This window comes from Notolabrus celidotus, chromosome 21, assembly GCF_009762535.1.
Source record: "Notolabrus celidotus isolate fNotCel1 chromosome 21, fNotCel1.pri, whole genome shotgun sequence".
NCBI classification, from domain to species: domain Eukaryota; kingdom Metazoa; phylum Chordata; class Actinopteri; order Labriformes; family Labridae; genus Notolabrus; species Notolabrus celidotus.
In genome coordinates this window covers 21,269,852-21,281,317 of record NC_048292.1, presented here as the reverse complement: position 1 = coordinate 21,281,317, position 11,466 = coordinate 21,269,852, and the positions used below count along the sequence as shown (strand labels likewise).

Below are 11,466 nucleotides of genomic sequence, written 5' to 3'. Positions count from 1 at the left end.
ACTCCAGAAAGGTCTATGGTTAGTAACTTTAATGGGACAAGAAGAGTTACAGTAAGAGACAGGCAGTCAGAGGAGAGAGAGGAGAGAAAGACAGGATCCCAGTGTGTCAGTTCCCACAGCAGTCTAAGCCTATCGCAGTCTAAGCCTATAGCATTTTGAGCCAAAAGCAGACTAAGCCTATAGCAGTCTACGCCTATAGCAGTCTAAGCCTATAGCAGTCTAAGCCTATCGCAGTCTAAGCCTATAGCATTTTGAGCCAAAAGCAGTCTAAGCCTATAGCAGTCTACGCCTATAGCAGTCTAAGCCTATAGCAGTCTGATCCTATAGCATCATAACTAAGAGCTGACTGGTATGTGATTCCAAAGGAGAGGGGCCTGATTGCTGAAGGCTCAACCTCCCATACTACTTTTAGAGACTTAAGGTAGGATGAGCAGGCCTGCATGTTGGGAGCGTAGTGTTGTAGAGGGGTAATAGGGAGCTATGAGCTCTTTAAGATACGAAGGTGTCTGACTGTTAAGAGCTTTGTAAGTCAGAAGAAGTGGCGTGATAACACAGCTTACTTTCCTGTCTACCTGTGCAGTTATTGCTCTTTGCATTCCTCTACATGCAGAGGTTAGCAAGCTACAAGCACAACTTTGGAAGATGAAAGTAGTGCATGGTAATGTCTTTGTGCAGAGTGGTTGTTTTTTCCTAATCTGAAGAATCTCTTGCTGGTTTATCTAATGTCATAGACACTCTGGCCGCGCCCATCAAACAGAAGGCCAGGTTTAAGATTAAAGACGCCAAGTGTCACCTAAGACCCCGAAACAAGGAGAAACACAGAGACTCAACCAGACAGAACCTGCAAGGTACAGAGCTGCTCACATTCAGAGGTTTACTGAACCAGTAACACCTGTGATCTGGATCTAAACTGGATCTTCTTTGTTTTCTCAAAGGAAGCCAGTTCCCCTGCACCGACGACTGCCAGGTAACTTTTGTCAACCTCAAGTGTGACTCGTCAAAGAAGCGCAGACGAGGACGCAAATCACCCACCAAAGAGGTTTCCCACATTACAGCAGAGTTTGAGATGGAGATGAAGGAGGAGGAAGCTTCAGGTGGGTCATACTTTCTTACCTGTTGAGTTAACAGACTGTATCCATCAAATCACATCATAAAACTTGTGATGTTTTCTTCCTCAGACACGTGTAACGTGGACTGTGTGCGAGACAGAATGAAGCAGAAGCTGCAGAGTGCCATGCGGACGCTCAGGAAGTCCATCAACAAGCAGCAGTTCTACATCCAGTTCTCCGGGACCGAGTACGAGGTGGCTCAGAAACCGTCCAGGGTCCCCGATGGTGCCGAGGCCTGTAGTACAGGACAAGTCCTCAAAGAAGGAAAGTGTGGTAAGTGTCTGTGAGATGTGATTAAACGTAGTGTTGATGCTCGTCTGCAGAATAAAGCACGCCTGTGTCCTCCTCCTCCTCCTCAGTGAGCTGTGGCTTGGGGACGTTCTACAGCGGGGAACAGGAGCAGTGTGTGCAGTGTCCTCCAGGGACATACCAGGACACAGGGGGTCAACTGTCCTGTGAGCCGTGTCCGAGTACTGAAGGGCAAGGCATCGCTGGAGCTAAGAACGTGTCCCAGTGCGGAGGTAAGTCTCCATCCCATCAGAAAGCTCTCCCGCTGAAAGTGGGGCTTTTAGTTTTTGTTGCAGTGAGCAGTAAATGATGTATATCTTCATTGGAGACACAGAAGTGTAATCATGTAGGGTTGGCGCCCCCTTGTGGACATAAATGCAAACTACAGAGAGCATCACAGACCACTTTTTGTTCATTCAACATTGACACTTAAAGATTACTAACATTACACCTTGTATTGATCTTTCATTTAAATTAAAAGTAACAATGTAAATCCTCAAATAAAGGGATGTATTTTATCTGTCCTCTCCTCAGGTCAGTGTCCAGCCGGTCACTTCTCAGTTGATGGTTTCCGTCCATGTCAGGCCTGTTCGCTGGGCTCCTACCAGCCTGAGCCGGGCCGGGTCCTCTGCTTCCCCTGTGGAGGAGGTCTCATGACCAAGTATGAAGGATCAGTCACCTTCAGGGACTGTGAGGCCAAAGGTAAGCAGCATTATATACTGTATCTGATGATTCAGTTTTTATTTATCCTTTCTATGTATTCACTCCAACCAGCACTACAACATTTATTTCATTTCATTTACCTTTTTAATCTGGCTTTTAATTTGGTTAAATTTAATTATAGTCCTGGACTGCATTATTATTATTATTATTATTATTATTATTATTATTATTATTATTATTATTATTATTATTATTATTATTATCATTGTTGTACCAACATGTATTTATCCCATTTATTTAATATTCTATTTATTTCTTGTATTTATTTGTTTTTTTTTACTTTAACTGATTTTTAATTTTGCTTTCTAGTCTTACTTATTTTATTAATTTCATTAATTGTATTGTATTGATCCTATTTTATTTTATTTTTAAGTATTTTTTTTAATTATGCCTTTTATTAATTCACACATCTCGTTAAACCTTGTTTTTAGTCTCTCTTTTCTCTGGTGAAGCACTCTGGGCTGCCTGCTTGTCTGTATGAAAGGCTCTATATAAATACAGTTGGGTTGAGTGGTTTCTTAGGGTGGCCAATCAGAATTTAAAGGCGGGCAGTGCCACCCCTGACCACCCCTCTGGACTCACCCTTGTGTCTTCTGACTTTGTATTTCCTGCTGCAGTGAGGTTGATATTTTTGGTTTTGTGTGAAATGTTGTGATTTAATCTTGAACAAACAAATTGTGTCGTTTAATTCCCCGTGAGCTCGATTGTACAGTACGGCCTGAGCGCAGACTCACAGAGCGGGCTCTAAACTCTACATCTTGTTTATTGTTGGGCAGACCGCTGACTTTCTCTCGGGTAATTGGAGGATTTTATCTGCCACTCAGAAACTCTGTATGTTAATACTGACATTTGCAAAGAGACAAGCCATTTGTCAGCAGTTTCACTGTTAATGTCATCATAAAGGATTCTGCAGATGTGTGTGCGATGGCAGTTTGCACAATAAAGTCATCTATACGGGGTTGTTTACGCTTTGTTTATCTGCAATCTGTGCGAGAGTAAAATCCCAGCTGTGTGATATGTCTTAAAGATGCTCCTCTGTTTATCTTCAGTTTGTGCGGTGTGTTCACTGACTCCTTGTTCCTTTCAGTGCACTGTGCTCCGGGGCATTACTACAACTCCAGCACACACCGCTGCATCCGCTGCCCTGTAGGAACCTACCAGTCTGATTTTGGTCAGAACTATTGCATCACCTGCCCGGGGAACACCACCACGGACTTTGATGGTGCCACCAACGTCTCGCACTGCAAAAGTAAAATATAAAACATCCACATTAAGTCTTCTTCAGGGACAGTCAGAGGTTTTGCAGAAACTGTTGTCGAACCAAATTCAGATTTGTTGACATTTCTGTTATTCTGCCCTCAGATCAGCTGTGTGGAGGAGAGCTGGGCGAGTACACTGGTTATATCGAGTCGCCCAACTACCCCGGAGATTACCCGTCCAACGTGGACTGTGTCTGGATCATCAATCCTCCACACAAGAGGCGCATCCTCATTGTGGTGCCAGAGATATTCCTCCCCATCGAGGATGAGTGTGGAGACGTTCTGGTCATGAGGAAGAGTGGTAAAGAAATGAAAATGCTTCTTTTTTTATCAGACAGTCTGCTTGATACTGATTTAGAATATGCTCAAACATGCATGTAAATAAAGGCACTGAATAGTCAGACTTTTGAAAACCTCTTACTTACGTTTGCAGAGGACAACAGGCTGCCTTTAGTGGAAATATAATACTCCTGCATACAAAAATAACCTAATGAATTTCTCTTGATCAATGCATTGATCCTGATGAATTTTCCCAACTGCAAGCAAAAGAAAAAGATTGCAAAAACGTATTTGATGCCTCAATAATGACAATAAAACTCTAAATGCTCCCAAAACATCACCAGGTTTGCAAGATGCCCTCTGATCTCAGGCTTTTCCCTCTTCTTTTCCAGCCCTGCCCACCTCCATCACCACCTACGAGACGTGTCAGACGTATGAGCGGCCCATCGCCTTCACCTCTCGCTCCCGCAAACTCTGGATTCAGTTCAAGTCCAACGAGGGCAACAGCGGCAAAGGATTCCAAGTTCCTTACGTCACCTATGACGGTGAGTGATCTTCAACACATTAATCAGTTTATTACCATTTATAATTTCCCATTTTCCTTATTAATGAAAATGGTGTAAGACAAGGTATTGTCATTTTCACCTTGTTGTGTTTCAGAGGACTACCAGCAGCTGATAGAGGACATAGTGAGAGACGGCAGGCTCTACGCCTCTGAGAATCACCAGGAGATCTTGAAGGTACAAAAGAATACAGCTCATAAACATCGTCACATGAGGCTTACATTTTGAAATCAGAACATTTTGTGTTTACTCGCCTAATTTGTACATCAAAATCTCATGAGAGTTGAGGGGTTTCCTTAAACCGCCGGACCTCCAGTCTGTCGTCATCAAACAAGGTCGAGCTCGACTAAATTGAGCGGTGAAGTTGTTTTGCTAAAGGGGGCGGAGCTAACATCCTACTACGTCCCCTTTAGCATATATAGCTGGAATCAAGTGACAGACAAAGGTTTTCACAACTTAAGGCGTTTGTCGACCGTAGGGACTTTTCCCCTGAACTACGTGCGTTTCGACCGGTGGACCCAGGGTCTAATTTGAGTTCAGGAGTAGTTAATCTCCCCCCTGAAAATCCCCTGCTAGAGGGGTAGTACTTTTCAAAGGTCCCAGGACTTTCGGGGGGCAGGCCCTGCAATGCTGAACATGTCTGATTAGTAGATTACCTCCAGTGTTTTTATTCCACCCGCCGTACTCAATAACCTTACACACATCTGTGATTCACTTGATTTCTTTTTCTTTCATTTGTTTTTATTTGTTCTATCTTTTTTGTATGTGTGTGTCCTTTTCAAAAAAAGAAGCTGTGATTCACTTGATTTAGCAGCTTGTAACAGTAGTCTTCTCTCAGCCCACCATGAATGCGTCTCTACCGGTGTTACGATTTTAAAAGTGACCCTGTAAACTGGAGACCTTCAGCTGAACGTGTCAGTGTTTGTGGAGTTTGCACAGCTGTTGAAACACAGAGGGAGTTCCTGGGAATGCAAACTAGTTTAGTTTTTATTAAGATTTCAAAATATCCTCATCAGATATTTAGTGATCGTCTAAAGAAGTTTATGAGGGATGCATCCGGCTGAAAGTCGGCAGTTAACAGGGTCGCTGTTTAAACCAAAACACCGTATGGTCTCTGCCACGGCTTTTAGAGTTCAAAAGGATTTTAAAGCCGTGTTGAAACATCTTTGCTACTCGCGCTTATCTCCTCTCACATGTTGATTCAGTGAATCCATCTGTGATGAAATATAGCACCATCTAAAACAGCGCCAGCTGAGTCTCCTTTTTATTCCTGATCCCTTAAAAACAGGTAGTCACAGAGTTCAGGGAAGCTGCACAGATATACAATCAATGTGTCCCATATATTCCAGATGAAGGAACCTCCACCAGTCCGTACGTAACATCATACGTCACCGGAGGATCTGCACGCTGATTGGCTTTGAACTTTGTTCAAATATCAGGGACATATCAGAGCTCAAGGACCCTTTAAAACAAGAGTTTTAAAGAGTCATATATATCTGATTCCCTTTCTGATTCCAAAGCTAAACTTGAGTGTCATCTGCGTTAAAGCGGAGCGAGAGACCATATTTTCTCAGAATGCTACGAAAAGGACCAAATATGCAGAAAAACTTTAATGTCTAAAATCAGAGCCTTGAGGAACTTCACATAAGTCAGCTCTACAGGTGTACTTTTAATGCTAGCACATTGCTTCAGGTTAAAAGATTCTTTAGACTTATTTCGAAGAAGCTGAGAGATTTGAGACTTCTGCCGGTTAATGATACATGGACTAAAGTGATAAGATATTAAGGTTTGCATCATCCTCTTTGTTTCACCTGCAGGACAAGAAGCTTATAAAGGCCCTGTTCGACGTGCTGGCTCATCCCCAGAACTACTTCAGGTACACGGCACAGGAGTCCAAAGAGATGTTCCCCCGCTCCTTCATCAAGCTACTGCGCTCCAAAGTCACCAGGTTCCTACGGCCGTACAAATAGGAGGGGGCGGTCCCAAATCTCCCATTCGAGGAGTCCCTGTCATCCTGCATCATTCCAAATCCAGCAACCTAAATGTAACTCCTCCCCCATCTATCTTCCCTCCGCCTGGATCAAAACATGTGTGTCCCTGTCCTGTGATGAATCATCTTCTTTTCCTGTATTTGTCACATGATGCCTTTCCCCATCTTTAACTAGGAAACATCTTAAACTGAGACCCCTCCCTCCGGTTAGCGCAGCTTTCAGCGTAAGGTTTGACCGATATGAGGTTTTGACGGCCAGTATTCAAAATTTAGAAAGTGTAGCTGAAAACTGCTGCGGATATATATTATGTGTATATATTGTTTCTTTAAATTTGACCTTTTTATACCAAACTTGTACAAATACTGTGTGTGATCGGAGTGTTATTGAACAGTCCCTTAAAGCTGGGGGGCTCAGACCACCTGTTTGCATCAGAGAAAGTGCAATAACTGGTAAAATGAGGTGTGCATGTATTGACTACCCAGTTTAGTGTTATTGTAAGACTACAGACTCGTAGTTTTTTAGAGTTTGTGGTTGCTGTCTTACCAGGGAGCCACATGGGAGCCCAGCGTGTCGTCACCTCAAAACTAAAAGGTTCTTTGCAACAGAGAACGAGGCATCAAAAGGACTTTTGTGACCTTTTTTCGCTCGATAGAGAAGTTATCACCTTTATATTTCTATGGAAAACATGCAGCTGACTGCTTGTTAGCTTAGCTTAGCTTGCAACCATAAATTGGGAGGCAGATAGCCTGGCTCCAGCCAATAGCTTGTAAGTAATTTCCAGAGACTATATAAAACATGAACATGGTCTCACTGATGGCGCCCACTGGTTCCTGGAGGAGTGGACTATAATGGTCGCCATATTGGAAATGCTATCTCCAACTAACTTATGATTGTGCTCAACTTTGCAAATGAATGCATGACTCTTCCCCTTCAAGTCATAAACACAGATAGTTTATTGAGCGTTAGAGAGCACCAGGTTGTAAATGTGTTAAATTCTGCAGTAAAAATGGGCATTTTAACAAAAGGACGTTAGAGACAGCCCCATGTGGACACTCTGAGAACTGCAGTTTTTCATATGGTGTCATTTTTCTACTCAAACCAACGTGTAACAACCATAGACTGTATAAAATATGGACGTAGTATCCGTGACGTCACCCATCTGTTCCTGAGAGCTGTTTTGAAGCAAATCGACGACAGCAGCCATATTGGTAATGCGGAACTCAACTAGGCAGAGTGTGACGTAGTGTGAGTCTCTTAGCCAATGGCTGTGTGTTCCCGACCGGGAGTCACGTCAGTCATGTCCTTATTTGGGCAAAACTCATAATCTTAATATCTTCTGAACCGTCACGTTAGAAAAAAATTCACCCCCCGTACAGTGTATGCCATTAGAGAGATTAGCGTTGTAGGGCCAAGCCGTTTTTTGAACCAGGCTGTAAACATGTTTATTAATGCTGCAAAGATCGTCTTTTTCCCATTCATATCTATGTGGTTTCCGGTGTTTCTGCAGCCAGCCTCAAGCGGATTTTCGATGTATTGCAGTTTATATCACTTCCGCATTGGCTTCATCGTTTGAGACCGGAGTTTGCCGCTTGGTAACAACAATAAGCTGAGGTTTGGTGTTGATATCTTTGCAGACAACTGTGAGCTGTCCAGTTCAAACTGGGTCTTTTGAAAGTTGTTGCACATTGGATGAAACCAGGCTAGCTCTCTCCGCTTTTTACGCCAAGTTATGTAGTCACATATTATTTGGACAATAACATCAAACTTCCACTAGATCCGTCTCCGATCCGCTGCAGAGCTGGAGTCATATGACCGAGGTTTACCCGCTGTAATTCCTAAATCAAGGATTCTCCTCTTCCTCTCCTCATCCATGTTGTCTTTCTGGTCCTCTGTAAACCTCTGACCTGTTGACTCCAGGCCTGGTTCCGCTCATCATGACGGTTTGTTGTTGTAGGTAAGTGAAATATGATCTGGTGATAACACAGAGTGTTTTATTCTGAAATTTAACCGGATGTTTTCATTTTGTTTTGGTGCCTGACTTCCTGTCCCGCTCCATCTGTTCTGTTGAGATTGATGCATCGTGCTCCGGCATCCATCAAAAATAGAGGTCTTGTGTATCTGATCCGGAGGGCTCCAACCTGCCAGATCAAATACGCAGTCGGGTGGCAACGGAGCGGATCCAGTGGAAGTTAACACATTCACTAGAATAGAAAGAATCAGAACCGGAGTGGAGACCGATCTGATGGAAGAGTTAGACTGGAGTCAGTCTTCTTATCTAATTAATAGTGATCCCCCAGGTTTGTCACTGATGGCCAGTATCAGGAACAAACATATCGGTCAAACCCTATGCCTGCACATCTTCGTCTCTCCCATCTATTCCCAGGTTTATTCACCTCCATTAACAACCTTTCCACCTCTTCCGCCTGCTTTCTTTCTTTGTCGTTGTTTTGTATTTGTAATATTTATACTGAACTTGCAGAGGCCCTTGTCGCAGATGTTTTAGATGCATTGACGTACAGATATGTGTATGTTTGTGTGGACATGCATGATATGTTAGGATGTATCCGCCCACACTGCGTACGAGGACATATCCTGAATTCACGATTGGCCCCGATGTGCACGAGACAAAGATGAGGCAACAGTTGGTGCACTTAAAAACATTTTAAGATATTAGAGACAGATGTTCGAGTGGGGAGCGTTCCACAGGGGTCGGGTTCATCCCTTGGAGCACAGGGAAAGTTTAAATGGGGCGAATCACAAAGTCTATATTGTAATTTTTTTTAAATAATAAAAAAAAGATATATAACAAGATGAGATAAACTACCTGCAAGTAACAGATTGTTACTTTAGAGAGAAATGTATGTGATGTAACTAATATTTGGAACTTTAATTGCACTTGAATTTTATATTTTAAACTGTAGGAAAAAGTTACGAGTTTGTTTCCTTTTGTGTTGTTTTGAAATGTGCCACACGAGAGACAGCTGTGTCTCCTGTTCATGCTCCCACTCTGTCGCTTGCAGTTAAACCCCGAAATCTCTCAGTTTTAGTAGCTTCAAGCCCCGTTTGCACACACAGCGAGGAAACATTTAAGCTTTGGCATCTCACAAAGAAGAGATGGTATATCAAAGTAATGTAAGAGACAGAGACAGTACGGATCAACAGACGGCTCAAACTTTCCATCGCCCAGTCCTGCTTCATCCCTCGATCATAGCTGCCAGAGAGAAGAAGCGTCACCATAAAGGCTTCTTGTATGATGGCATTATACACACATTACATACAACAGTATACGTCTAAAAAGCTACTCAACATATTAGCATTCACTACAGTGCACTCTCTGTCCATTAAACAGGAAGCGTAGTGTGTAAACTGTGCTTCTCTTTATAACCCAACTTAATGTTTCTGTGTCATTCCCAGTGGTACTAATATGTCTATGAAACCTATATGTGGAGGATGGACTCTGTTTCTGCACAAAGCGAGTGGAGTTGAAATGTACAGTGTAAAACATGGAGGGTGTTAAACATGTCGGGTGTGACTGGATGTCGGTCTGGAGGTGAATGTAGCAGCAGGGACACAGTCAGAGTGAGAGGCTTCTCCAGTCTGAGTGTCTGAGTCTGTAGCACTTGCTGCTTCAACTGTAAGTTGATGATAAAATACTGATGTTAAGCCCCGCCTCTTTTTGGTGCCAAAACTCATAGAAAGTGTTAAAAGTGTCCAAAAGAGGAAGTGTCAGTCTTTTTACTGAGCATGAGGACGTTAGGAAGAATCCGTGTGTATTTCAGGATCAGTGGAGATGATTCAAATAAAGGACCGTACTGGAGGTTTGCCCGTTTCAGCCCATTAATGCAGAACATGGTTAATGTTTTCTAAGGCAAAGGATATGGAAGGGCCTACAATATTAACTCTCTGATTACAGATTCTTACTGAAAAATTGAAAATCTCTTACATAATTTGACACATCAGTCGACCCCTGCTGGCCAAACTTAACTCAACTCATTTTTGTGTATACAGCACCTTTAATACATTCAAGCATGCAGCCCAAAGTGCTTCAGAAAAAAGTGTTCACATTACCTATTAATGCTTTTCTCTGCCCCTCTTTTTTTTATGAAGCTCAAGGCTAAAACAAGATAGAGGAAAGTAATAGGAAATACTTCAAATTAAAATAAAATAATTAATATTAAATCAATAAAGTAAAATCAGATACATGCCAGAAAAAAAAATTCTGATGAAATAAAATGGGATACATACAGGAAAAATGTAATTAAACCATTGAAATAAAATCAATAAATTAAAAATCAGATAAATACCAGAAAAATAAAATAAATCAGTACAATAAAATAAATAAAATCAATTAAATACCAGATAAATCCAATACAAATTAAATAAAATAATTGCAAAATCAAATAAATACAATGAAGACAATACAATACAATCATTCAAATGAGATAATTAAAATAAAATCACATAAATATCAGAAAAATAAAATGTTTCAAATAAAATCAGATAAATACCAGATAAATCGAATACAAATAAAATGAAATAGTTAGACTTTAATCAGATTAATACCAGAAAAGGTAAATGTAGGAGGGGACTTTCATACTAGAAGTGTTCCAATTATTTTTTTTACTACCAGTGTCATCTGGTGGATCCATCTTGCAAAGATGTGCTTGTTGCAGTCAGAGAATAATTGAACCAATCAGCATCATTTGAAAGTCTGATTCAATTCAAGATCTGAATCTTCACATGCATTAAAAAAATGTTTCTGGTGATAGAGTTTAAAATGTTGAAATCAATCAGAAGTTGCACCTTGGAAAGCAGTTTGCAATCATGCAAAGCATCGAACATGACGGGGCTGAAGCTGAAGCTCAAATATGGTCCTTTGTAGCTTTCTTTCAAAGTAAGATAACAACATGTTGAATTAACTGATTAAAAAAATGCAACATTAATTTTAAAAAGTGCAGATTGGCCAATAATCCTCCCTTTAACTTTCTAACCATGCAGTGAATCAACTGGATCATGAGGAAGCTGACATTAGGTGTTCTCACACAGACGTGTCACGGTCCAGCCTACTTCCTTGTTTGAAGTGGGCGTCGTTCAATACGAGAGAAAAAATGAAATTTTTAATTGACTGTTGTTTTTTTTCCTGAGAATGTATTCTATTGTGAAAGGGTGTGTGTGTGTGTGTGTGTGTGTGTGTGTGTGTGTGTGTGTGTGTGTGTGTGTGTGTGTGTGTGTGTGTGTGTGTGTGTGTGTGTGT

The 11,466-nt window shown here is 41.6% G+C and overlaps 1 protein-coding gene across 3 annotated transcripts in view; it reads left to right on the top strand.

The window, feature by feature from the left end:
- scube1 (signal peptide, CUB domain, EGF-like 1) overlaps positions 1 to 9,601 on the top strand; it is a 127,893-nt gene extending 118,292 nt beyond the window's left edge. For 2 of the 3 annotated variants that reach the window (XM_034673203.1, XM_034673202.1), the window contains 10 exons: positions 732 to 848; positions 936 to 1,094; positions 1,179 to 1,382; positions 1,469 to 1,630; positions 1,932 to 2,099; positions 3,208 to 3,369; positions 3,483 to 3,680; positions 4,051 to 4,203; positions 4,319 to 4,398; positions 6,039 to 9,601. In XM_034673203.1, coding sequence (XP_034529094.1) covers positions 732 to 848; positions 936 to 1,094; positions 1,179 to 1,382; positions 1,469 to 1,630; positions 1,932 to 2,099; positions 3,208 to 3,369; positions 3,483 to 3,680; positions 4,051 to 4,203; positions 4,319 to 4,398; positions 6,039 to 6,191 — 1,556 coding nt within the window. In that variant the 3' untranslated portion in view covers positions 6,192 to 9,601. The remainder of the gene's footprint in view (positions 1 to 731; positions 849 to 935; positions 1,095 to 1,178; positions 1,383 to 1,468; positions 1,631 to 1,931; positions 2,100 to 3,207; positions 3,370 to 3,482; positions 3,681 to 4,050; positions 4,204 to 4,318; positions 4,399 to 6,038) is intronic. The other variant, XM_034673201.1, reaches the window with a different exon arrangement.
- The last annotated feature ends 1,865 nt before the right edge of the window (positions 9,602 to 11,466 follow it).